The 27,785-nt window shown below is 37.2% G+C and overlaps 1 protein-coding gene across 1 annotated transcript in view; it reads left to right on the plus strand.

Annotated features, from left to right (window-relative positions):
* ZDHHC17 (zinc finger DHHC-type palmitoyltransferase 17) overlaps positions 1 to 27,785 on the plus strand; it is a 71,889-nt gene that overhangs the window by 32,517 nt on the left and 11,587 nt on the right. The window contains exons 5-11 of the mRNA XM_069857845.1: positions 493 to 637; positions 8,449 to 8,513; positions 9,838 to 10,000; positions 14,534 to 14,659; positions 15,918 to 16,060; positions 18,086 to 18,186; positions 25,633 to 25,757. Coding sequence (XP_069713946.1) covers positions 493 to 637; positions 8,449 to 8,513; positions 9,838 to 10,000; positions 14,534 to 14,659; positions 15,918 to 16,060; positions 18,086 to 18,186; positions 25,633 to 25,757 — 868 coding nt within the window. The remainder of the gene's footprint in view (positions 1 to 492; positions 638 to 8,448; positions 8,514 to 9,837; positions 10,001 to 14,533; positions 14,660 to 15,917; positions 16,061 to 18,085; positions 18,187 to 25,632; positions 25,758 to 27,785) is intronic.

The raw sequence follows: 27,785 nt of genomic DNA on the forward strand, positions 1-27,785 counted from the left end.
TTAATGCACTGTGGAGGAAGTAGAGGCCTTCAGTTTTCCTTTTTTTCCTTCCTATTTTTATTTCACTACTGTTTTTAGTATTAGAAAGAGAAACCGTATGCCCCACAAAACGTGAGAGAATACAGCCAGTTTGGCATCTCTTGAAACAGCAGGTTTTATATGTGGATTGGAAGAAGTCACAGTAGAGTCGATTTCTAAACGTGAATAAAAGTTTTTTTTTCATTGACTCATGTTTTGGTATATGATGCACTTAAGCTTATTGCACATGATGCATGCATTGGGTACATGGAATCTGCCTGTGTGAATGAGCTTGCTTACTCAGTTGCAGAATCAAAATTGTGACAATTGTTGTTTTTGAAGTCTGAATCAAAGTGCAGAAGCTCTTGTAGTCTAACAGCTAAACATACCTGTTGTATTGAAATATTCAAATTTGAATAGTTTTTCGGAATATAGTTACTCAGTTGTTTGTTTTTTGTGCTTTGTTACATTTAGACAAGGTCACTTATCCATGGTTGTACAGCTGATGAAATATGGGGCAGATCCGTCGCTAATTGATGGAGAAGGATGTAGCTGTATTCATTTGGCTGCCCAGTTTGGACATACTTCGATTGTTGCCTACCTCATAGCAAAGGGACAGGTAAATTTCAAGTAGTATCAAATTTAAATAGATTCTACTCAAAATTAGAAGAAAATAATTGAAGCCTATACGTATGATTCAGGAAATGCAAAATATTTGCCTAAATAAACATAAAAATAATTCATTGTCTTTTGTTGTAGGCTACAGTATTGATGTGCCACCTGCTAACAGTGGTCTGGGCTTTATTTCATGCTGGCCTACTGTAGTGTATGGAAATTCTAGCAGTTATTCTTTTACCAGTTTTTGTTTCTAATGGATTTACTCTTTAAATGTTAACAGTGACAATGATAGCAAGTCTTTTAGAATTCTTCACAGAGTCATTGGTTTATCCATGGATAGAGAGTCTAATGATAAAGAGTAGTCAATAGGTTATCTCTTCTTTTTACTCTTCAGTCTGCAGTTGTTATTTATTGTTGTTACTAATTGCATGTGTGTTTAAATAAACCAGAAAATAATCCCAAACCTTTTTGTTAGCTTCTTATATTAATTAGGTCTGTAATGTGTGTATATAGCATGTGTATTGATTACTGTTCTCACTGTCTCCCATTCTTCATTCTGCTCAAAACCATGTTCACCTTTTTGCTACTCACCCTGCGTTACAATTTGTAGATTTACTCACCTACAGTTCTCTTCCAGGAGCACAAATTTAGTTTACTTTGTAAACCGTATAGAGAGGTCAAAGCACTCCTCTCCTTTTATAATCTTGTTAATGGTGTTCACACTTCTGTATTCTGCTTATTCTTTCAAATAGCAAGTGAGATATTATCCAGTGAGCCAGGAGGAACATAACTGTGTAACTGATGGGTTTCATCTGTGTAAAACAAGTACTAAATTTGCTGCAGAAAATTATTTTTGCCTATGCATGTAAAAATTAAACTATTGGTCTATGCTATATTCAGTTTGTATCTGAGAGCTGTTTGGCAAAACAGTATTTAGTGTGTGGTAGAGGATAAGCTAGGCACAAGAAGAGGCTCATCATAGATAATTGCTGTTTTGTAGGAGATAATGATTAGAGAGAAAAAATTTTTAACAGGAACGAGTTTTGTATTTTGTTCACTAATTATGTATAATTGTATGTGGATTTTATGCTAACATGCATGAACTTGTTTAAAGCGTAGAATTAATGAAATGTAAATGACCTTTAAAATGTTCTACTGTGATTATGAAATCGCTGTGTGTTTGTTCTCATGTTTATGTACAGATTTGTCCTGTTTATTTGAGCATGTCGTCTTTGTCCAAAAGCAGCTCTTTGTGTTTAAATGTGTACATACATAAACACACAAAACTTAGTTTAACGTTTAAAACCTGTTATTTTGGAAACATCTCTCCTCATCAATAGTTTTTTGAAAGGTTAATTCTTAATAAATCCCTCGAATGGTATCAAGTATGACCATGGCTTGGACGTGCGTACTCTTTGCTGGGTAAGAAAACTGTGTGGATGGAAGGGCCTGAAGAGTTGTGGTGCACATAGATAAATCCAGTTGGCAGCCAGTCACAAGTGGTGTTCCCCAGGGCTCAGTGTTGCATCTGGTTCTGTTTAATGTCTTTATCAGCTATATGGATGAGGGGATCGAATGCACCCTCAGTATGTGTGGAGACAACACCAAGTTGTGCAGCAGAGTTGATCTCCTTGAAGGTAGGAGGGCTCTACCTAGGGATCTGGACAGGCTGGATCAATGGGCCAAGACAAGCTGTATGGGGTTCAGTAAGGCCAAGTGCCAAGTCCCATGCAGAGCTATGGGCTTGGGGAGGAGCGGCTGGAAAGCATAGCTGTCTGAACATGAGCCAGCGGTGCACCCAGGTGGCCAAGATGTCCAATAGCATCTTGGCTTGTACCAGAAGTAGTGTGGCCCGCAGGACAAGAGGAATGATTGAACCTCATTACTCAGCACTGGTGAAGCTGCACCTCAGATATCATGTTCAGTTTTGGGTCCTCACTGCAAGAAAGACATTGAGGTGTTGGAGTGCATCCAGAGGAGAGTGACAAAGCTGTTGAAGGGGCTGGAGCACAAGTCTTACGAGGTTTCTTTAATCTGGAGAAAGGGAACCTGAGGGGAGAACTTACTGCTCTTTACAGCTCCCTGAAAGAAGGTTGTATTGGGGTTAGTGCTGGTGTCTTCCCCCAGGGAACTGGCAATAGGATGAGAGGAAGAAGCCTCGTATTGTGAGGTTTAGATTGGATATTAGAAAATGCTACTTCACTGAAATAGTTGTCAAGTAGTGGAACAGGCTGCTCGGAGAAGTGGGTGATATTTAGAAGAGTGCAGATGTGGCACCTAGTGACATTGTTTAGTGATGGACTTGGCAGTGTTAGGTTTACGGTTGGACTTGGTGATCTTGGAGGTCTTTTCAAATCTAAACAATTCTGTGATTCTGTGATAATTTTGGTATTATTTCCATGCCATAAAGTTGAATTAATTTTACAGTTATTTTTGGAAGCACTTCAAAGAGTTCAACTTTAAAATTATGTATTGATTAGTATGTTTAAAATATAGTAATAACACAACTATCCCTAAACTCATAGTTCTCTGGCTGTACTACGTACAGTTACAGAAACTACGTGGTTTCTGTAGAAGCTATGGAAAGTATGCGATTCTACTTTTTATTATCCTTTAATAAGTGCACATGAAGTCAGTAATCCCATTAATTCAGCTTCTTTGTGATGCTGTGATTTGAGGTTGGAAACATAAACTGCTTTTGCATCTGTGGGCTTACTCTTCATACTTCTTGCAAAATTTTTTGCCTTTTGCCTTTACTGAGACCAGGTTCTCCAGTCCAGAAAGGAGACTTGCCCTTGTTCTGAACCTAATTGTAGTACCTGTTTGGTAAATGACAACTAAATAAATGTCCAAATAAAGGTCATTGTAGGCTGTTGTGCTTTGTTAGTTCTCATCGTGATGGCTTTGTGGACCTGTATGATCAGATGAAAGCTAGCTTTAGTAACTATGTAGAGAAATGACAGGTGGATTTAAAAGTTGCTCCTAATTGCTTCTTGTCCCTTTTTGAGACAAAGCTGGAACCCAGCTTCAGTGTTACTGCTTCACCTTTCCTGGGCTGTAGCAGCCAAGGGTAAAATGGCTTCTGGAGTGTAGTGTAGGGGAAGAACTCTTGGTCGGATGCCCTCTGGTCCTGGTTGGAAGAGAACCCACTTTCATGCCACAAACTACTGCACAGCCAAGAGGCAGCTTTGGCTGGTAACTGCTGTTTTTTATTTAGTCTTGCCTGTTACTGAATTTTGAGAGACTAATACCTGGCCATATTGTGATTTGCTCATGTTATTTGTGGCAGTAGGTTGCCTGGGTCAAAATCAAGCCTGAGGCAAGCATAGAATATAAATATAATCAGATAGCAAGCAACAGAATTTGTAGCACCATTCAAGTTTAGGTTAAGATATTAGATCATTATTTTCAAAAAATGCAAGAAAGAAAAATGAAAAGAGCTTGAAGACATTTGATGCTCATACTACTTGACTACTTGATACTGTGCTTACTCTACTTAAAGTGGAAAGGTGTATCAGGGCCTAGCGTACACAAACATGTCTCCCTGGAACAAGTTAGGATATGGATATGGTATGTCAGGTGGTTGAATAATGCATTCTCATCCTGTGGGATGTGTGAGATAACTTACCTCAGTCACAGATAATGAGTGACTATAAGTTGCTAGTAGGTAAGAAATGATCTGGAGCTAAAATTATAGTTCAGCTATTTTGTACTTATGGTGTAACTATCACGTTCGTAGTTTTAACTATCACTTATTTATCAGGTTTATATTTTTTTATTCTTAGAGTTATGATTTTATGTGTTAACTACTGTCCTGAGCTACAGGGGGCTTTCTTCTGAGCTGTGGCCAAGGAGTAGTTGGCATCCAGGTTGGGATATGCCAGAGTGGAGTGAGTGGCCTTGGTTACTTTGGTGCTGCAGTCCATGAGTAGTGTTCCTAAGTCCTGTTACCTCCTTCTCTCCACTGGGCTCAGACCAGTGCAAAACGCTGAACCAAGGGTTTATTTCCTAGATCCAACCTGCAGCACATTTCTTACAGAATTATGAGTCTGGTCATATCTCTTCCTCGTGATTGTCAAAACTGACTCTTCATGTGATGGACTAGAATACTCAGAACAGAACTTTTGTTGTTTGAAAGAACAAGGTAGGTCCAATTTTGTGTGTTACCTTGCTTGATGAGCTGCCTGTGAGTCTGGGCTTGGTTCATTCCACAAGAATCCTACAAAATCTTTGCTTCCAATGAATAACTTGCACATCTTTCCTAAATTAGGAAATCATAGAGTCATAGGATAGTTTGGGTTGGAAGGGACCTTAAAGATCATCTAGTTCCAAACCCCCTGCCATGAGCAGGGACGCCTCCCACTAGATCAGGCTGCCCAAAACCCCATCCAGCCTGGCCTTGAACACCTCCAGGGATGGGGCAGCTACAGCTTCCCTGGACAGTCTGTTCCAGGTCCTCACCACTCTCAAAGTGAAGAAATTCCTCTTTATGTCTAGTGTAAATCTGCCACTCTCCAGTTTATACCCATTGTCCTTAGTCCTATCACTACAAGCCTTTATAAACAGTCCCTCCTCAGCTTTCATGTAGCCCCCTTCAGGTACTGGAAGGTCACTATAAAGTCTCCTTGGAGCCTTCCCTTCTCCAGGCTGAACAAGCCCGATTCCCTCAGCCTGTCTTTGTATGGGAGGTGCTCCAGCCCTCTGATCATCTTTGTAGCCCTCCTCGGGACCTGTTCCAACAGCTCCATATCCTTCTTATGTTGAGGATTCCAGAACTGCACACGTTACTCCAGATGAGGTTTTGCAGGAGAGGAATAGAGGGGCAGAATCACCTCTCTCGACCTGCTGGCCACGCTTCTTTTGGTGCAGCCCAGGATACTGTTGGCCTTCTGGGCTGTGAGTGCACATTGCCGGCTCATGTCAAGCTCTCATCAGTCAGCATCCCCAAGTCCTCCACAGGACGGCTTTCAATCACATCTTCCCCCATCCTATATTGAAACCGCGAAATGTTGTCAGCCTTACATCTCCTCTCCTAATAAATCTTTACTATTTGCTTTTAAATATGTCATCTCTCTAGAAGCTGGCTCCCCTTTCCCTGAGCAGCAGTTCATGTGAAAGAGATCTTTCCCTCTTGGAAAATAGGATTCAGAACAAGAGCATCATGGATCTTTCCGTGAAGATCAGTGTTTTGTGAAATGAACAGTAATGGTTCTGAAGAGGATCACATTCCTGGTCCTTTTCTGTGCAATTTAATGCACTTTCTAAATGGAATCTCTTGATGCATTTTGTGCTTTTGAAAAGGCTGTGTTGTATTACAGTACTGGTTTGACCTTTGCTAGTTAGATGTCCTCTTAGCTGCTGTACCGAATCCTACCGCATTAGCCATGTCTCTTTCAGAAAGTAGTGCTAAGCAGCAAAATAGTTGCTACAGCTCCTTTCCATGCAGGAAGTTCTTTCTCTCCTGTATTTTTGCCTCTCCAGAAGGTTTTTGTGGAGTCTTGTATTGGTGTCCTAGGATTAACTCTGATTAACTTTGCATATGCAAAGTTATTTTCTTTCAGAAACAGGTGAAAAATGAGCCAGTTGTGGTCCAAGGAGTCCGCACTTGAAATACATACACAGGGCAACAGTTTGTGCAATTTTTAGTCATTACATCACGTATGACTGAAATCTTTGGTTCCTGCAGTGCTTATATTGTTGTCCTAACAGTGTAGGTACACCTCTCCATGGGCATTATTGGATTGAGCTGTCACCGAGAGTTAAACAAGAAGTTACTGCTAAAAATCATTACCCACCAGAACAGAAAAATAGTCTCCTAATACGTCCCTGCGGCTGAAGGGATGAGCTCTTTGTTTAAAAGCAGCAACAGAGCCTCTCTTCTGAAATGCTCTGTTTGTTGTGGGGTTGTGGTAATGATCTGGCAGAATAACAAAGAATTTTTGATGGGTGGTTTGTTAGAGCATGCATCTTCTATCCACGAGTATGTCATCTTTGCTGCATCTATAAAACAGCATGTGAGAGAATCTTAGTTTTCTTTGCCTCTTTTTACAGTTCCTTTGGAAAGGATCTGCCCCAGTCTGCGTTGGAGCTTATACGTATAATAGCTGTAGCTTGCTTGGGTAAATTTACATGCAGGAAATAATCTGGAGCTCATTTTTTTTTCTTGCAGCTGAGCGTCGCCTGGTATGCAAAGTGTAGTTTTGATTTGTCAGGTGGAATCACTGAAGAGGAATCTTTTTGCTTGCTTCCAATCAACCAGGTCCCTGCTGTTCTTCACAAACAAATGTTTTTCTATATGAAATATATAGATGAGTGATTGTTCATGTTACAGTAATTTGTTCAGTCTTCGGAATAGATTGTTTGCACAGTGTGACCAGTGAATCAAAATCATGTTTCTCAAGGATAAATGAGCTTGAGGTTAGATTGTGGTTCCGATTTTCTTTATGATCTCAGCAACAAGAGGCTAAAAGGAGTGCCAACGGGCTCAGGAGGCTCTAGTCTGTAGACATATTGAGGACACACAGACTTGGGTCTCGATCTCAATGCATGTAGCTCTTTCCTGAACGAAGAGTGCAATAAAGTAATGGTTCTTTCTCCTCTCCATCAATTGTTTTTTTTAATTTATATTTTATTACTCAACAGAATAAAAACTCAGAAATGTAAAGGTATGTGCGGGCTAGGGATGTTTTAAAAGCAGTCATTTGGAAGAACTGAATTGAGTTTTCTAGAAAACTTCTGCGGGGGTCAGGCTAGGAGCACAGTGAGTAGAGTTCTCAAGGCACTGGACATTTGGCAGACTACTGACTTGCAGAGACTGTGTTTCTGAGAGTGGCAGAAAGTGACATTATCCACATCCTGGATCATCTGCTTCCTGTCAATAGTTTCTGTAGCAAAAAACTTTATTGAAGCACTTTGAACCTCATTTTCCTAATAAGGACTGAGGAAAGTAGCATAGGAAACATTGCCATAGCTCTGTTGCCTAGAAGGGAACCAGTTCAGGTCTTGCATTAAGTTAGCTTAGAGTAATTCCAAGTCTGTGGAACTTGTTCAAATGTTATTGTGAGTCTAATTACCTCCATATATCTAGGAATTATCAACTTCCATGTTAGTGAGACAGGGATCTGTAACAGGAAAAAATGCTGTGGGTACTAGAAACACGAGAATTGTCAGGATAGTGCTGTTTTGTCATTCTGTGGCTGCATTCTGTTAAATGTAATGTTTTTTCTTTATTATTAGCCATTGGTTTAGTCACTGCTTGATTATAGATCAGTTTTATTTCTGCGTAGGTTGTTTTTATTAATGGATTTTGTTTCAGCTGAAAAATTTTCTGGCATCCATTAACTTGGTATCTCGTTATGTAAATAACTTTGAAGGAAAATTGCTTTGTAAGTGGAAAATAGATGCAGCTAGCATTCAGTAGGATGTAGGATTTGGGCCATGATATATGTGTTAGTTTTTCATGTATATTATCTAATATTGGTGCATTGTTTTAGTTTTCTGCAACTTTTGAATGCAATCTTACATCATCTATGTCTTTCTTTTATGTTGAAGATTAATTGTAAGATAGAAATTACTAATCTTATACAGCATGACTGTTACTTAGTTTCCAAAATAAATTTGGAATTGCAATGGTGGCGTTAATGTCTGTTTCCAGTTTTTAAATACTATTTTATTATGTACTTAAAGCTTGCCAGGTTTTCTGCAATCCAGTTTATTAGTCTAAGAGCACTTCTCATTGCAAGCCTTGTATCTACTGGAACTTGAACATATTTACTTATCTCACCAACTTTGTTTTTTCTTTCCCTTCTTTAGGATGTAGATATGATGGATCAAAATGGAATGACACCTTTAATGTGGGCAGCTTACAGAACACATAGGTAATGTCTCACTTCAGTTTTGACTTTCTTCTGATATCTGTGGCATAGGGTAGTGACTGGTTTTGATATTCTGAAAAGGGGTTTTATTGTTTAATTAGTCAATGCTCTTTCCACAACTTCCGCTTTATCTTTTTTCATATACGATTGTTGTGAATTAGCCCCAGTTAGCAGCCCAATTAGCCCCGTTGCAACCACTTGCTTACTCCCATCCAGTGGGATGGGGAGGAGAATCGGAAAGGTAAAGTGACAAAACAGTTTAATAGATAAAGCAAAATAAGGAATTTATTACTACTTCCCATCAGCAGGCAGATGTTTCGCCATTTCCGGGAAAAAAGGTCTTCATCACCTGTAATGGTTACTTGGTAAGGCAGATGTCATAAATCCGAACACCCCCACTTTCTCCTCCTTTCGCCCAGCCTTAATTGTTGAGCATGACATTATCTGGTCTGGAATTTCCTTTTGCTGAGTTGGAGTCAACTGTCCCAGCTGTGTCCCCCTCCAACTTTTTCTGGGCCCCCAGCCTATTCATAGGCGAGGCAGCGTGAGAAACGGAATAGGCCATGGCACAGAGCAAACACCCTTCAGCAACAGCTAGATGGTGTGTTATTGACAACATTTTGGACACAAAAATAAAAATGAAGCACCCTAGGAGCTCCTGTGAAGATGATTACCTTGATCTCAGCCAAAACCAATGACCTATTCTAGAGAGAGGATATTACGCAGAAGTACTCACTAATAGTAGCTTTAGTTTACAAAGCGGATCTTCCTCTGGAGGTGATGAGAAAGAAGTTGGTGTAAAGTAACACTTCTCCAAAGAGCAAATTTGTCTGAATTAGATATCTGTTTGGAAGAGCCTATCTCTTGTCTGTTGTTGAGAGGGACATAGGCTAGCTTTTATGAAGACCTGCATTACCAGCATTAGCAACCTATTTTATTTTAATCTTTTGCAATGTGAAGTGGAAGTATAACATGTTATGAATTTTGTCTGTTATCTGCTGAGGATATAATCATGTCCATGCTTTTACAAATCTGTTAATACCGTTAGGTTTTGGTAAATGTGAAAACAGAATTGTATACGAAATGTGTTTCATGACATCCCACAACAAGCTGTCTTACTGAGTTGTTTTAAAAGGCGATGGAATTGTGGTTGCTCTTTTGTGGGAAGGCAATTACAGCCATTCATAATCATCAGGAAAAAAATGTCACTTTGCTGTTATATAGTGTACCTAATCAATGTTCTTTATAGAAATTGAACTCATAAACAATAGGTTGGTATGTATTTGAGTTCATCTTCTGTAGATCTAACAACAGTTTTCTTTTCTAGTGTGGATCCAACGCGATTACTACTTACATTTAATGTTTCTGTTAATCTTGGAGACAAATATCACAAAAACACAGCATTGCACTGGGCTGTGCTAGCAGGAAATACGACAGTTATTAGTCTTCTCTTAGAAGCTGGAGCTAATGTTGATGCTCAAAATATAAAGGTAAACACCTGGTCTGTTTTTATTGTAAGTGGTTTGAGGCAGAAATAACAGAGCCTATGATAAATTTCAATAATAGATTATTACTGTGGGTGTGGTGGGATCATGAAGGTGGAGCAAAATCCATGCCACTAATGTTTAATTTGGGAATCAGCGTTTCCCAACAGTGATGCATAATCACTAAATCTGCACCTTCAAAAGTACTCAAGTAAATAATTTACCAACAGTTATATGCAAATATATGGGAGCGGGGTGTACAATCTGCAATTAGACTGTGTGCGTCAAGACCCATGTGTTTGAATGCAAAATTGGAAATCTGAGTGGATGTCTTCTAGTGAAGTTCTGGGGCGACTGTTTGTTGGAGTGTGTTACGAGACATCTCTGTCCTCTTCCAGAGAGACAACAAATGTTCTCTTATGTCTCCCAGGGGCAGTAAGGAAGCTTAAAAATGCCACTAAAAGTAAAATAGGAAAATGGGCTTTTTATTGCATCTGAACTTTAAGTTGCCTCATTATTCTACCAGAAGCTCTTAGTGATGAAGCTGGATTGAGAACTAGCAGAGCCAATCCCTAGCCTGTTAGATCAGCCTAGCAGCTGTTTGAATTCATACGGTAGACTTGAAGTCTGCAAGTGCTTCTCCAGCAGTAGAAGATGCACCTATTGAACATGGATTTGTCCCTTGTCTCCAGACTATTTTGTGTATCAAATTAGATGCACTTTACTACCCAGTGTGTTTCCTCTGTGGCATTAGAGAAGAATTCACTTTTAGAAAAACAGTTCTCTACTGAGTTGATTTTCAAATATTTGTATTTTCCACTTAAGGAGTGTTACAGATGGAGTGGTTACACTGGAAAATACAGCTGTAAATTTACATTTATAAATTATTGAATACTTAATTAAATTTATTTGGTCTTTCACTATTTTTCCTTCTGATTAAGATGGCCAGGGCCTATCTTGCTTTGCCACAAGTGATAGAAATATGCTAAAAAACTGTATCTGTACACATCTGTTTTCTTGAACAGCACAGAACAGTCTTTGTAAGGGTGTAGTTAAATGATGCTAATATATTTCTAGGTCCTACATTGACTTTAGGATGTCAGAAATACTGATAATCATGAATGAAAAGTCATTAGAAAAATCACGTGGCTTTTCACATGTTTAAAACAAATCAACTAGCCCCTTGTCTCTACTGATTTGAATATATAATAATTATTCATGGCCTGTAAGGTCAGTCATGTGGATGAATAATGCTTTTAGTGTCACGTCTTGTAAACCACTGGAAAGTTTTTATTCTATTTACCTACTGGTAAAAATTAAGGTATTTTCTGTGGAAACCATTATGTCATACCTTGCTTCCCTTGGCAGACTGATTAGTGTGATTAGAGTTTTAAGATCATAACCTTTCCTACATTTCTGGACTCTTATGAAATCTGTAATAAAAATTCACGTTTGGCCAAGTGTTTGCTGGCCTGAAGCAGTTCATGGTCTTGTTTTCTTTATTGACAGACAGCAGCAGTCAGTAGAAAAATAGGTTTTGAACCTGCTGGATCATGATATCTTTCTAGTCCTGCCAGAAGATGTGCCTGGTTTCAGTAACTACTGCCTGCCTTCTGTGTGTGAGTCTAGGTTACTTGCATATCTTCCCAGGTTTCTAGGATCTTCAGAGGATCAAAATCATTCTAGCAGTGGCAGTTCTGCCGTCCTGTCAGTGGATTTATAACGGGTGCTCATTTGGGTAATAGTAAACATATAGGAAATACAAGAATTTGATTGACTTTTATAGGTGTGTAAGAACCTAGTTTTGTGCTTCTCCTTTGACTGTTGAGCAAAAAACTTTTCTTTGAGCCAAAACCTGGTTAAGTGTCTGGCTTACGTTTCCCCAGAAATAAAAGGAATTGTGAAAGACTGCATTCTAATGCCATCACTTCCGGATTTCTGCAGGATTGTCTAGTGAAGTCCATTTTTCAGATAGCCAAGGGAATTGCCTGAGAATGGTGGTAAGACAGCAAAGGTTAGAGGAATACATTGGCTGAAAGCCGTTCATCTTTTTCAGGTTACAAAGCGTCTGAAATATGAGGTGTGAGTTTTAACTTTGTTATCAGCTCTAGGCAGTCTTGTGTTCCAAAGGTGCACGCTGCTGGCTGCCTGGGTTTGGAACAAATTGGAGCAATCACCTCAGTAAGGGGCTGGTTTTACTTTTGAATAACAGTTTGAGAAGAACAGTTGCGCTCATTCTGGAATAAAACTTGATACAAGCACTGTGTTGTATTATTTACCCTCTTTATATTATGCTGAACAAGAAAATAATACTTCTATTTTGGTAGCAAGATAACTCCTTTTTCTTTTTTAAGTTCTGAATTATGTTTGGAAGTGGAAGCTGCTTTTCAGTAGTCCAAGTAGAGTGGGTTTTTTAGTTTGATATTTATTAAGGAAATTATCCTGCCACACTGGCAGGCAGGTTGTGCAGATGAAGACAGGATTTCACAGGGTGTTAGTTTATCATGGTCCCGAGGGGACAAGGGGAAACTTGTAAACTTTATTTAAGTACAAGAGAAGCTCCTTTTTTACTGGAGAGTGACAGAGGCCTATAAGGCTCGCTCTTTTCCTTCAAATCTGTTAATGAATCATTGAATGGACTTCAGACATAGTTTCTTGATTGTGCTGTGTATCTGTAGGCTTGTCTGTCGAAGCCTACGATTAATCTTCTCTATGGTAATGACTCTTCAGATTATTCTTTTTATCTGAAAACTTCACATAAACTGTTGAAGCCTTACTGCTTGCTGGCAAACTAAATGTGTTACTGTGTTAAGTTCCCCAGTTTCTTTTTTTTTCTAAGAAAGTCAGCCCTCCGCCACCCTCGTGAGTACAAGGGAAATATTAAAATGACCAGATAATGAGAAGCGTAGTCAAAGACTTAAAGCTCCCTCAATCTTTTTATCTAGGCAGTTCCTAGGTGTCTCATGGCCCTCTAGTGGAAGGGATGCTCAGCTGGACCCCAAGACAACTTCAGGATTTACTTGGGAGATCAACTCCCAGAGGGGATTGCTTGTCCACAGGTAATCTTTACAGTCTGGATATATAAGGTGATATTAAAACAGCATCATCTCTAGAGTTTTCCAGATATTAGCAGTTCATTAAATTTGTGTTGAAGCAGGCATGATAGTTTTATTTCAGGCATTTCTGTTGGGGATGGAGTTAACTTAATCTGTTTCTTAAACATCTGGCTAAATAACTTTGAAGCCAAGTTAAGTCAAAAGGTTAATCTTCCTTTAACTGAGTTTGCTAGTTGAAGTTTTTGCACAGAAAGAGTGCAAGATCCTGTTAAGTAATAAAAAGCTTCACCTCATAATCTGTGCTGTTTACTCTCCGTTTAGACATTTAGAGCAAGATTTCAAAGGCAAAAATGACAGTTAAGTACTCTATCCCATAGAAAGACAATGGGAACTTAGGGAGGTAATTGTACTTTTAAATCTTTGAAATCTCTTCTGTCTATAGTAATTATTGCCCTTTCTGGGTAATTTCAGTTTCTGGTACCTGTCTCACTTTTTTTTTAGGAGGGGGCCGAGCGATGGTGGATTCAGCCATTTTTCAAGCCTCCATGAATGGTTTGTTTAGGAGGGGAGTTAACTCCAGTAGAAGAGAGGAGGAGTCAAATGCAAAACTGAAGCTGGAGGTACCTGCAATTGGTTGTCTCTTGCCTCCTCTATAATTTTAGACAAGTCAATAACTTTCATTTAGCTCTCTTCCTAAATGTTTAAAAAGCTATAAAATCAAATCAGTTTGGTAGGCACCTTTGGCCCCTGTATCTCTCTCTGTATCTTTCTTTTGCCTTGTCTGTCAGTCCTCTCTGAAAGTAGGGAAAGAGAAAGCATGGACCATTGCTGGAGTAGCACCCAAAGTATGTGCAGCACAACCCATAAAAGCTCAGAGTTTTGGAATAAGTTGGACATGAACTGTCAGTTTATTCTTTCCTGTTTTCTTTGTAGGGCTTCGCTAACTGAGGTGAATATAATATTACGCTTGCGGGAAAAATTCTGTATAGAAACATTCCAAGATACCTTCACTCTGCCAAAAAGGCAGAGAATTAACTGAGAATTCAGGCTTTAGACTGGGCAAGTTTCCATGATCCAGTGGGTCACGAGTTCTTATTCTTTTCTTGATTTCTGCTGCCTGTCAATAGCTGAGGGGGAAGCACAGTCTTTCATTTACAGACTAGAAGACTGTGTGTAGAACAGTGCAACATGATGTGTTATGCCAAAGGCAACAATTATTGTTGTGTCAAGACATACATATTGCCAGGATCACGCATTTAATATTCTAATTGTCCACACACATATACTTATGAGAGAGTGAAAAAGACCAAAAGGAATGAATGATGCTTGGTGTCAAGTAAACTGCAGGACAAAAAGTGTGCCACAACGTAGCTTAAACTGATTTAAAATGTATTATTTTTACCTGCCAGTCTTCTGTTTCAAAAGTGCTCTGAATGCATTTTATTTTTAAATTAGATGTTTCCTGCTTGTATATTCCTGGCAGGGAGAGTCACCACTTGATTTAGCAAAACAGAGGAAAAATGTTTGGATGATCAATCATCTACAGGAAGCAAGACAGGCAAAGGGATACGACAGTCCGTCCTTTCTGAGAAAACTAAAAGCTGATAAGGTAAGAACTTGTGTACAACACTTAGGTAAAACAATATTACATATTATTGCGACTACTGGTTCGGGGGCATGTGTGCTTTTTTTAAGGTAAGCAGCTTGGTTGTGTGGTTTCCCCATATTTCAGTTTCAGGAAACATCTTTTTATTATGACAAAAGTAATTATAAAAGAGAAAGAAAAAAAACTTTGTTCAAGGCACCGGGAAAGAAAACCCTAAGCCTCCACACAGTTACCTTTAGGTTTTGTGCTAACTAAACATCAGGAAGGTACTAAGCGGTATGTTATTGTTGGGGATAATGAAGACACTCACAAAGCTGACTCTCAAGTTTTTTAGATATCCTGGACTCTTATCCCCTCTCTAATCACATAGTGCTTTGTATTGAATAAAAGAAACAGTATAATGTAATATATGAATCTCTAATGTGGAGGCCTTTTCTTCTCAGGTGGTTATTTAATTCTGCAGATAGGAGGGGATAAGAAATGAGGGTATAAATGGTAACAGCGTGAAAAACAGTCTACCTGCCTGTAGTTTGATAACTTACATAGAGTTAGATATTCTTACCAGGCAGTGTTGTGCTGGATATTAAGTATTGCTATCACTGATTTGTTACAAATTCTTGATTTAAAGATAAATTGCATCTTGATGATTAAAGCACTGGCTACAGCCTGTGCTTTAACTCTGTGGTAATATAATAATGCAGTGATTATTGACTTTAAGTGATTTGTGCATGGTGTTGTGTGTACATGTGCATTGTGACTGTGCCTTGAGTATCTAGAAAGGGTCCAGTGCCTTTATCAGGAATTGTACCCACGTAGTATAAGACAAAAAAAAGTCCTATCTTTCTTCATAGACACTTCAGTATGATTTTATCTATTACTTACATAACTGCAGTCTTTACAGTTCACTGACATTATCATGTGCTGTGTAGCCATTCATACACTTTGGCAGATTCTTAAGAAAGATCTGCTGTTGCTTTTATTCTGGATTAACAGCAAAGCTTGTAGAAGACATTTCTTCTAAAATAAACAAGTAAATAAAATTACTGATTTGTTATAACATTTTAGGAAGATTTTTTGTCTTGCATATTCATTGGAGATGTATAAATACAGGAAATGAGAAACATTTATCAAGATTCCCCTCCTTTATGTCAAGCTTCCTGAAAATTTGTTTAAGTTTTTGTGACTCCTTTTTATTATAGAATATTATTATACAAATTGTTCCTGAAAATAGAGTTACTTACTGGTATTTGTTTCTATATAGGAATTTCGCCAGAAGGTGATGCTGGGAACTCCTTTCCTAGTTATTTGGCTGGTTGGGTTTATAGCAGACCTAGACATTGATTCTTGGCTCATCAAAGGGCTGATGTACGGTGGTGTTTGGGCTATGGTGCAGTTTCTTTCAAAGTAAGTGTTTTACCAGGACACTTGTCTGTTTACTGTGCACACAAGAAGTATTTTGCTGGCATCTTTGTTGGATAAATAATCTTGACTTTCTGGTTTTGTGTGTTTCTTCAACATGCTACATGAATTTTGTGTTGGAATTTTTTTTTATTACTGTTTCTGGGAAAAGTCGTCTGGGACTTTGCGCTCCTGTAATGCCCTGTTGTCTGGCAAATAGTCGTTGGAATTACCTTGGGTGAATACTGCTAGCTAATAGAAACTAACAGCAGAGCAGAAATTCAGTCATTATCCAGAGGGGGGTGCTACATGTCTGTCTACAAAGAGCTACCTGCACGAATTTTGCAGAATGCAGTCAAGGGGAGATTTACTAGAAAGGAACAGAAAAAAAGATATGTGCTAGTGTGCTATTAAAACCTACTTTTTTTAATGTTTTCAAATACCTCAGTTAATCTGAAGAGATTTATAGATAGAAATGAAGTTAAAGTCAGATTTTGTAGCTTCTGTTGTTGTAGAAGGAGGTGACTAAAGAAGGCAGCTCCTTTCTAATGTTTTGAATCTGTTACCTGATCATAAAGAATTTCAGTTGTGTTGTGATTACTTTTAACGTCTGTAAATTCCTTTATATATACACATGTGCACACACACATGCATGCATGCTTCAGTGGAATTTCAGGATCTATAAACTACTTCATCTGTTCTTTGCTTTCCGTTGTCATACGTGGCGTGTGTAGAGAGAACTTGTATCTTCATACTTACAAGGTTCAATGCAAAGAAGTGATGGAAGAATGTTTATTTCAGGGACCTTAGCTGTTTAGAAAGTGACTTCTGGTATGTTTAGCAACTTCTTCTGGAATTTGGAGTAACTTAGTCACTCACACAGTTTATCTTAACTATATTTAACTATATTCAGAATAATCTTTAAAATGCAAGAGAATATGAAGGGGTGAATATGCTTCTGATGGCTTTTTTTTTTTTTAAATGAATCTTTGTTTTCCCAACTTTATATTGTCAGCTGTAACAGAAGCAGCAGATTAAAGAATCTGAAACATTTAAAGCATGTAGGCTAATAACGCAGGTGTCTCAAACTTTTTCTTCCTGAAGTAATTTTAATTTGCAGTTTTCATTGCATGGGTTTCCAAAATACCTTTAGCACTGAAATCTCATAAGTAGATGTAGTCTGCAACCACTACCCACATATCTCTCTGGTGAGACCACTCCTGGAATACTGCATTGAGCTCTATAGCCCTCAGCACAGGAGGGACATGGACCTCTTGGAGCGGATCCAGAGGAGTGCTGCAAAAATGAAGAAAGGCTTGGAACCACTGCCTTAAGAAGAAAGGCTGAGAGAGTTGGGGTTGTTCAGGTTGGAGAAGACTTCAAGGAGACTCTGTTGTGCCCTTTCAATACTTAAAGGGGGCTTATAAGAAAGATGGGGAAAACTTTTTAGCAGAGCCTGTAGTAATAGGACAAGGGGTAACGGTTTTGAACTAAAAAGAAACTGAGAGAAGGTTAGACTAGATATTAGGAAGAAATTTTTTGCACTGAGGGTGGTGAAGCACTGGAACAGGTTGCCCAGAGTGGTGGTAGATGCCTCATCCCTGGAAACATTCAAGGTCGGGTTGGATGGGGCTCTGAGCAACCTGATCGAGTTGAAGATACCCCTGCTCACTACAGGGATGTTGGACTAGGTGGCCTTCATGGTCCCTTCCAATCCAAACCAGTCTATTATTCTATGTAGACTAGTACTCTCACAGGTTTCTAACTGCTTTCACAGTGTGGTTTTAGCCAGTTCTTGACATTCACTTCAGAAGTAAATAGCATTCAGTCATGACCCTTCAAATGGACAGATTGAACATGGGAATTTCTTATGAACTTTGAAGACAGAAGTGAAGAAAAAGTTTTTTTGGTGTATATTGCAATATCCCACATGGTACGTATTTTAACAGGAAGTGTTTTTCAGGAGTAGTAGTTCAGGATTTGCATTTTATACATCAAAACTTATGATCCGACACTGTTCCTACTTTGCAGGTCATTCTTTGATCACTCCATGCATAGTGCACTGCCTCTGGGAATATACTTGGCAACGAAATTCTGGATGTATGTGACGTGGTTCTTCTGGTTTTGGAATGATATCCTTTTTTGTGTAGAGTAATAAGTAGTATTTTTTCATGTTAGCAGTATGAAGTAATACCTAGATATGTCCTGTGTACAAGAGTAAGTAAACTAATGAAAGTTTTAAAATGTCTGTCTCTATTAAATGTTGCTTTCTATATCAATGGTAGTTATTTTATCACTTAAAATATACGTGCACTATTGCTTTGCTTTAGCAAGTGAAAGATTTTTCTTAAAATTGGCTTACAGTAGCCTGCCAAATTTCCTGTGCTTTACCGCTTTCCTAAGTGAGGGAAATGTAAGCAACTCTATAAAATACGCTCGAGCTGTGAGGTGACAAGGTGTAATTGACTGCATTTTTACCCACTGCTTTTCTGAAAAAGCAGTAGGTAATTTCATGATGTATATCAGTTCTGGTGGTATTAGCTTTACAGTTTGTTCTTCCTAAAGATTCTGCAAATACCATTTCATGCAAACTTCAGATACATTTGTTAACTGTATTTTTGGTCTCTGAAGATGTATACATTAACTACACTAGGGGTTACAGATTCAGCGTATGCCCACCTTTTTAGAGTTTTTTTTTTTTAGATCTGCCTCGATATGGCTTTTTTTGTACTCACAGGCATAGAAATTGATTTAGAGTTCACTGAAGAATGTCAGTTATCCACCTTAAGGAAATAGAGTCACATTTTTAAGGAACTTTCTTGGGAACTGTAATTACAATAGCAGAGAAAACAAAACAGAGATTTAATGTTTTATTAAATGTTTTATACAGTTCATATAATAGTTGTAAATAGTTGAAGTGAACTTAATATTTATGATAGATTTTGGCTTGGCTTTTCTAGAAATGTATTTTCTTTTCATTCTCAAAGGAATTACCGTGAAATAGGATAGTAGCAGTGCAACCCTTTTATCATCTTGTTAATATGTTCTCCAACCTTATCTAAATAAGCCTCACATTTTTGGGTTGAGAACAAAGAGGAGACCCTGCTTCCATGCTGCCTTTGTTTTCCATGCTGACAGGTGCTGCTGTGAATAATAGCCGCCCCATAGGACTGGAGATGTCTGCTGTTTCACATGTGAAAAAACCTTAAAAATGTTGACTAAAAAAAAACACAGTAGAAATAATTCTATCAATAATAGCATGAGTATGTCTTGAAATAGTTATTTAGAAATGCTGATCCTACTACCAGCCTCTCTGGCCTGATTTTCTATATTTTTACGCAGTTAAATTTATTAGTAACTGCAGAAAGAGGAAAGTGAATACAAAAAGAATATAAAAAACATTTTAAACAGTGATGCTTAAAAACAGAGATGTACTTTTCTAGATCTTAGGGCCTGTAGTAGAATGCTTTAAATGTGTCAGTCTAGACTGAATTTACCTTTCTGTTCTTTTTGATAGGAAAACCTGACTTTTGGAAAATAGGAAAATATGAGTTTCTGTGACAGTTTTAGATTCTACTCCATCTCACTTTTGAATCTCAGCTTTTCATACCTTGTAGGTTTTCCGTAGAAACTCACACTTAGGTTGCAAATGTTGAGCTGCAGTGCTTTCTCCTGCTAATGTAACCAGCTTGAACCACATCTAGGAATGTGTGAAACTTTAACTCAAAGTCCTTTATCGTATTAAAATGGCTGCACAGCCAACACAACTTGATGATGGCCTCTGTCTTGATGTAGAAGTCTGTTCCTTAAGGCTGGCAAATTGTCAGATTTGTATCCTGAAGCTTGTATTTTCTTCATATTTGTACCAGATTGCTTAGATTTTTGTTTCTGTTAGCCATTCTGATCAGTGTAACTTGAAGTTTGAGGAGGTGGTCCTGTCACAGAATAATGTTCGTTGTCCACTAGGAGGTAGTAACCATAGACAATTAACTACCCTAATAAAGTATGACATCAGAATGTCAATAAAATACTGCACTGCTTCTGTAATTTAAGGGAGGTGCCTCAAAACCTTTGCAACAGTCATCTTGTACGCAGTAGTAGTAGTCTAAAAACTTCAGTTACTAATTGCTTTCATTAGAGCTGACACAATTCTCTGACAAGCAGTTTTAGAGACTTAGTGCTTGAGGCCATCTTCCTTTAATTGGTGATTTTTAATTGGAAGTCTTTGTAATAAGATTCCAAATTCATTCTTCTTCTGGAAAATTGCCCTGTAGCTTTATTGGAAAAAAAAGAAATTTGCATGCCTGCTCTATTTTTATCGCATAAGGCACAGCATTGTGGTTGGAGAAAGGATTCTTGTAGTTTTACAGCTTTATATTATTACTTGCAGCAGACAAGTACTACTTTATGCTCAGTGATGTTCGGGTGATAAAAACTGTTCCAGTTTCACAAATTCTGACCATCTTTTGCTCCATAAACAAGTTTCTAACCTTAATCAACTATTGTTAATTGCCTTACTGGAACTTTATATTATAAATAATATAAAGGTCTTAATTGCTGCAGGTGCCACTTTAGTATTCAGGTGCTAGGTAAGAATTTTCTTTTCTTACAGATATTTTGAAGGTATCTGGAAGGTCATCTGATCTTCTGGGTTTGATCCTAATGAGAGAAAAGGGTATTCAAAACAATGTATTATAAAGAACAAACAACCAAATATTAGCAGTGCCTTTTCTTGAATTTCAGGGTGATCACATGAAAAATGAGTCTCTAAATTCCAAGGCTTAATGATCTATCTTCTAAAAGACCAATCTTGAAAGTAAATTCTAAAGTTTAGATGAAAGTAGTCTGCTAATTTTTTTGTGTTTCCATTCCATTGGATTGGAAACAGTTTCTGGAGTCTGTTATGTTTTTTAAATATAAATCCTATTCTTGCTGAGAATGAGGAAGTTAAAATCTATGTATTTATGGATATATATGAGTCTGTGGTCCTGTGCTTCCCTGCCACTGTTTTGCTGCTTCCCTTTGACTGCGTTTTGTCCATAACGAAGGATAGTTCTGTCTTGCTCTTTTAGTGTACTTGAATCTTCTACTGTTTCTGGAGAAGCTGGAGAATACCCTGAAAGTCCTACACGCTAAATCACTATATTTTAATTTAGTTTTGTTTTTAAAAGGATTTAGAAATACGCTTTTAATAACATAAGACTAGAATTTCACATTTCATTCTTTTTCATTAGCATTTATAGGTAGAAGGTTCTCTTGTGTCCTGTAAAAATTCAGGGTACACATACTGAGTTTGTATCTCAGTTGTTCATGCAGTCTTTTCAGTTCCAGCTGAACAAATAGTGCCTGTTATGTCAGAAGGTTCTTATGCTGCTCTGTTTTTCTAAGATGTCAGGGTTTGCTGTAACCCAAAATATTAAAAATATTTTTTTTGGTTCTCCCACTTCCATTTGGTGGAAATGGAACTGTACAGTTTTTAGTAATTAGTCTTTTTTTTGGTGTAATGCTGAGATAATGAGATGCCATAAGCCAACTTACACATCTTTTAAAGTAATTTATCATTGAATGATACTGTATTGATTATTTTGTTTCAAATATACTTCATGTATTGATGGGGTTTAGGTGAAAGAAAACCGCTGCTGCTCAGATTTTTAAAATATCCCTAGTTGAAAACTGGCTGTAGGAGAATTCATGATGATTTTCATGCTTTCACAAAGCTGTTCCAATAGCATAAGACTTTTAAAAACTGTAAAAAGCCAGCTGGTACAGTTAAAAAAGAAAACAGCCCAGAACCATTCACATTAACAAGTTAGTATCAGGAAAACACCAAAAAGCCTGGCATGCAGAAAGAAGCCAGCAACTGTGTTTCTAAAGGAACTCGAGATCCAAAAAATCCAGGCCCAGCTTATCTGGAAGTTCAGTTTCTGTGTCTAAATACCTTTTCTAAATTTAAAAAAAAAAAATATATATATATATATATATATGGGGGGAGGGAAAGAGGGCAGTGATTTTTTTTTAGCAAACTACGGGATTTTATGTTAGCTAGCAGATGGAGGTAGAGAGCACTTACAGAGCTTCAGCTGATTTAAAATGGATTTTGTCTAATAAATGCCTAGTCAAATGAGGCTTCTTGTGTAGTTGTCTGCTGTTACCTCCCTCGGTTCTTGGATCTGATTGTACAGCTGTTGTATGAATTGGCAGGTTCCTTAGCATGTATTGATCTCAGACAGCTTACACTAGCTGCAGATCTTTCATTTTACGAAAAGAGGACTTTATTACCGGGTCTGTAATTAGTGGAAAGGGAGCATCTTGTTATATGGTGTTTTGGCTTGGTTTCTGGCTCTTGTGTGGTACGTAGTTGTGATAGCAGCAAACTTCCTATGTTTGGGCCCTTTTAAACAGGCTGCAGTTCAGGGTGCAAGATTAACTCATCATATATATGTTTACCTCATTCATTGATTGTGGGGTTCTTGTTGGGTTTTATTTTTTTTTTCTTTCATGAAATTATGATCTTGCTTTCAAGTGGTTTTCTGAAATAATTTTCTACCTCTTGTACTTGTTCTCATAGTTGAAGGATATTGATTAGAGCCAAAAGTAAGAAGTGTTTCATGTGTGTTTCTGCTTTATCTGTCATGATGGGAACTGGAGAAGCTTCATAAAAGACAGCAAATTGGTGACAGGACAGAAGGTGAATGCCTGCTATCATGCATTTTACAGCCCTTAACAATATGGTAATGTATTTTTCCTTGTGTAATTGTAAATGAGGATAAAATGAAGTCCCCCCTGAGGAATCTATTCCCTACTCTGTAGCTAATGCAAACTTACAAGTGTCACTTGTTGGGCACTGTTTCTCTGACTTACTTAAATATCTTGATACTGAAGATAGATTGGATCTGACTTTTTCCTTTCTGTCTGAGTGATTTAAAGTAGGTGAGAAGAATCTCACAATTGGCATTGTTTATCTACATCAGATGCCAGAAGTATTCCAGAGAAGACAGTTCCAACTTTCCTTTCTCCTTCAATGTCCGATTGATTTTCATCTCTTCTCCCTGGTTTTGCTTAAAACTTATGAGAAGTGTGGTTTTGAAGGTAGTAATGAAGACTACTGGTGACTTGGTCTTTCCCATTTACATAGTTACTGCTCATCTATACTAAATTCTGCTTTCTTATTTAGTCTCCTGATATCTTCCATCCTCAAAAGTACCTTATCTGCCACCATTTACACTGTTGTCTGACACCATTGTGATAAAAGCAAAAGCAAAACTTAGACTCTGCAGGGAGTCTCTTTTGCTCTTTCTGTATTTTATGGAGTAAAATGGGGGAAGGGTAAGTTCAGAAAAATTCTGCATGCTGACTTCCTAATTGTGCAGCTTGGATCAGTGGGCAGTTGTGTTACGTGGGTTGTCCAAATTCTAGTCAGTAAAAAAAAACTTGCAAAAAATTTCTGGTTATAAAAAACCTTCTAATGGATTGAAAATAATTTGTCTTTCCCCCTATCTTCTTTAACAGTCTAGACATGACATATAGTAATTAGGAATGAGTCATTTTTTTTTTCAATTATTGTTTGTAACAGATGTCTGGTTAAGTTACTTCTAATGAAAAAACAGTTTTCACTTCTGTGGCAAAAACCCTGTGATACTTTTAATATTCTAAAGAAAATATCATCTCTCTCTAGCTATATGAATAGGATAAACCATCTTATTCATGGCAGCAGGTAATTTTAGAAGACAAATAGGAAGAAGTTATTAGATTGTATGAATATTAAACTCAGGGCTTTTAATCTGTAATGTATCAAACAGAACTGTGAATGTTAGGTTATAGTGTTCCCCCCCCCATTATAAACTTACTGGAAACAGCTTGCTATGAAAGATTAGTTAGGAAATCTAGGAATTATTAGGAAATAATCTAGGAAAGACTAATTAGACTTAAGTGAGTTAATAACAAGTCTTCTACTATGTAAGTGATATGATTGAAATTTTAAGGTAACTTACCCATATTTTTAAATTATGAATTCATAGCTCATTCCTTCCCCCCAGCAAAGGGAAAACAAAAGTTATTTGGGATACTCTTCACACGAACAATGAGACTTTGTTAGCATTTCAGAAGTGAAAAAGAGGCCTTACTTGTATTTATGTGGATTTCACATCACAAGAGCAATGTAGAAGGATTTGATGATACTTACTGTTCTTTTTTTTTGTTTGTTTGTTTGTTTTTCATTTACTATTTCCTTATATCTGTTTGATGTACATTTGTTTATGTGATTTGGTTTATGTGATTTTTTCTTAATACTGCTTAATGCTTTCAATAAACATTTTTTCCAAGTACAAAGTTGAGCAGAGTAGAATATACTTGTAAATATATAGTAAAATATACTTGAACGTGTGTTCTGACTTTCAAGTCCAATTTTTTCAAAGCAAGCCATGTAATATTTGTTTTTAAGTCTTCTGTGCAGGATTGTGTAATGCAAACACACAATGTATTAAACTTGAATTACAGAAGAAGTTCTAATGATTACCAAAGTAGAGAGAAATACTCATCTAAGTTACTCAGAATGTCATGTAAGTTAAATGTGCAGTGATTTATGCCTAAGTGTCTTTTCTGCCTGGAAAATGTTGTAGGGGCTTCTGCCACCACAGCTTTGTCAAATATGGCATCTCCTTGCAGTTATGACTGACAACTGATGGGTTCTTTAATCAAGTCAGTCAAGTGTTTTGTAGGTTTTTTCCGGGTAAATGGTTTTCCACCTTGTGGAAGAATCATGTCTGGAGTATTTGTTTTTTCAACATCATTGCCAAGAAATGTTTTAATTCTTTGAAGAAATGTGAAGTGTTGTCAGACTAGACACGTTGTATGGCAACTCATTCAACACAGGAAATATATTTTAAAACTAATGATTATTTTCTGTCTTTATATGGTAATTGACTTTATAAACACTTCAGAGAATACTAAATCCCGTGAGTTTTAAGTATTAGATGTGTTAGTATGTTAAAAATAACTTTCATTGATGTAAAATATGGGTATTGCCTTAAACCAGGACCAGGTTTCAGGCAGTCCCTTTCTTGGAGATATGTGGTATCGAGACATTACCTTGCAGCAGTGGTCATTGCAGCACAATTCCTTCTATGGCTAGGGAACCATCCTGTCTGTGATCTAATGGGAATGTCAGGCCACTGAAGCCATAGGCAGTCAAATGGCTGTGTTATAAATAGAGCTATGAAATGTTTATTGTGAAAACAGGAAATACTTTTCGGAAGATAAACTTCATGGAATTTAATTTATTTAAAAGAGAAAAATAATTACAAAACCTGAACTTTAGTTATTCATTCTTTAGAAGGATAAAGTGCTTCAGCAACACCTCATGAAGAAGAGTATTTTAAAAGTAAGTTTTCAAGTCAAGCAATAGAAAGTACTGAAAGCCAAGCTTGTTCTTATAGCAGCGTTGAATTTTGTCAGTTAATTCAGAAGACTCAAGGGCATTTGTAAAAATTAAATTTATTTACATTTTCTTTCAGAATTATCAGTGGGTATTTTCAAGAGCAAATTTTGTTTTAAAATTCAGATTCCTTGACTTCAAACACATCTCAATTTTTTCTTTATACATCTTCCATTCCTCGCTAATAGCGTTGCACTTTTCTACAATTTTGGGAAATCCTGGAAATCTGATCCAGGAATCATCAAAGCCACAGAAGAACAAAAGAAAAAGGTAAGGCCATGAGATACAACTTGATCTTCAGCAGCCTCCAACCAGTTGGTCAGAGTAGTTTGCTGTTTGGTGCATAAATTTTAATAAATGGTTGTATAACAAAGGTCTAAAATGCTGAGGTTTTCCTTTCACTTGTCATCCACGTTTCTTTTTTTTTACATTTGGAATTCATGTTCCAGTGCTTACTCATTTAAAGTTACATTTAGTTCATTTTGAGTAACAAAATAATAACTTAGATTTTCAAGGTAAAAAAGTTGAAAAAGCGGTTGGATGAAAATGAAAATGTGAAATTTCGGATTTTTGCCTTACTGAAACAAATGACCCTTTATGGTATAAATGTTGGTTAAGTTGAGTCTAAAAAAAATTCCAGAATTTAAAGCACCTCTAGTTTTCCTTAACTTGTTTCTAAAAGTGTTTGACCGGGGATAAAAAAATAACATATTTTTATTTTGATTTAAATATAAGTGAAAATGTGGATGATCTAATGATATCTTTCCAAGACTTTTTAACACTATTGTTAGCTTTTCTAATTTTTGTTGTTGTTAAAGTACATTGCACTCAGCAGCCAAACTCAGCATTGAATATTGCAAAATTATACAAGTAGCAGAAACATTTTGCATGTTTACTTTTGGGCAAGTTTCCTCTAAACTCACATCCCACCAAAAGACCCTTCTATGCTTCTGTTACACGCTCATTTCTGAAAACACCTCTGTGGATTGATATCACACACTTGAAGTTACAGATTTTTGTACCAATAAACATATAATAGCCTTTAAAAGACAATTGTGATAGCTTAAATGATTTTTCTTTTTTTCTGATAGATTATTACTGAGTTGATAGTCAATTTGCAGATTTACTTTTGCAAATTCCCCCTCTGTTCTTGCAAACTTGCCAACGTAAAGGCCAGACTAAATTCTCTTTCTTTAAATGGACTAAATTAAATAGAAGAATTGACAACCTTATTTTGGGTTTGTTTCAGCAAATTGCACAAATATGCGATTCATTTGATCTATCTACTTAAGTAGTTCAGCGTGGTTACAAAAGCCTGGCTGAACCAGGTAGGAATTGTAGAATGCAAGTTGTTCAGTTAGATCCATATATAAAACCATGAATATTTTGGATGTCTTGCATTGCAGCTAGGTAAATTGTGAAATGATCTGTTACCAGACTGCAGGGTGCGCATCTTACCTTTGTGCAGTGTGCTGCTTTCTCATGTATTTGTAATTTGTCTCTAAATATTATATGTTGAGTTAGCCTTTTGCTTTGTAATAAGCAACCAAAAAATTCTTTTAATTCCAGTTGATCAAGTTAAGTATGTTTTGAAATGTGTAGTAAGCAACAATTCCAGATGTTTGTTCTACTGATCTGTCATGTCCTTCCTTCTGTTACGAAATAACGCAAGTGACTCTTAAAATAAGTAAATAAATAATAAACTGTTCTATGTTTTCAAAATCAAATATTAATACTTCAGAAGCACAGAAAATAGAGCCAACGTTTATGAGCCACAAAAATGTGACTCAAACTTGATTACTCCTGGGTCTCTGTGCTCTAATCTCTAAAGAGAGTTCTGTTTAAGTGATTTATCTGCTCTTATTCAGTTCTGTTCTCCTGAGCCTTGGCATCTTGCTTGTAGACAATGCTGAAACCCAGTGTCTAGCATCACTAGACATGTAGACTAGAATGTATGCATTCCTTTGTGCATCCTTCCATTAGTCTGTAGTGTAGTGTATACTCCCACTAAAATCAGAGGAATTCTTTATGAAATTGTCCAGAATATATTAAGGTATCAAAAACTACATCAGCAGCGTTGAAATCGTGGTAGATATGCCTTGCTTGGTTTTTTTTGTTTTCCGTTAATCTGGTTTATTTACAAAAGTTACTCTTGTCAGGGAAGTTCTGTAATTGTGAGTCCTATAGTGGCAAGTTTTGTTAGAGCGGTAAGGGATGGCAGAGGGGAATGGGAAAGGGATGTAAAATACTGAAGTTGGCAAGAAGCAAAAGGGACACGGGAGGGCTTTGAATGGCAGT

This window comes from Phaenicophaeus curvirostris, chromosome 1 (assembly GCF_032191515.1).
Source record: "Phaenicophaeus curvirostris isolate KB17595 chromosome 1, BPBGC_Pcur_1.0, whole genome shotgun sequence".
NCBI lineage: Eukaryota > Metazoa > Chordata > Aves > Cuculiformes > Cuculidae > Phaenicophaeus > Phaenicophaeus curvirostris.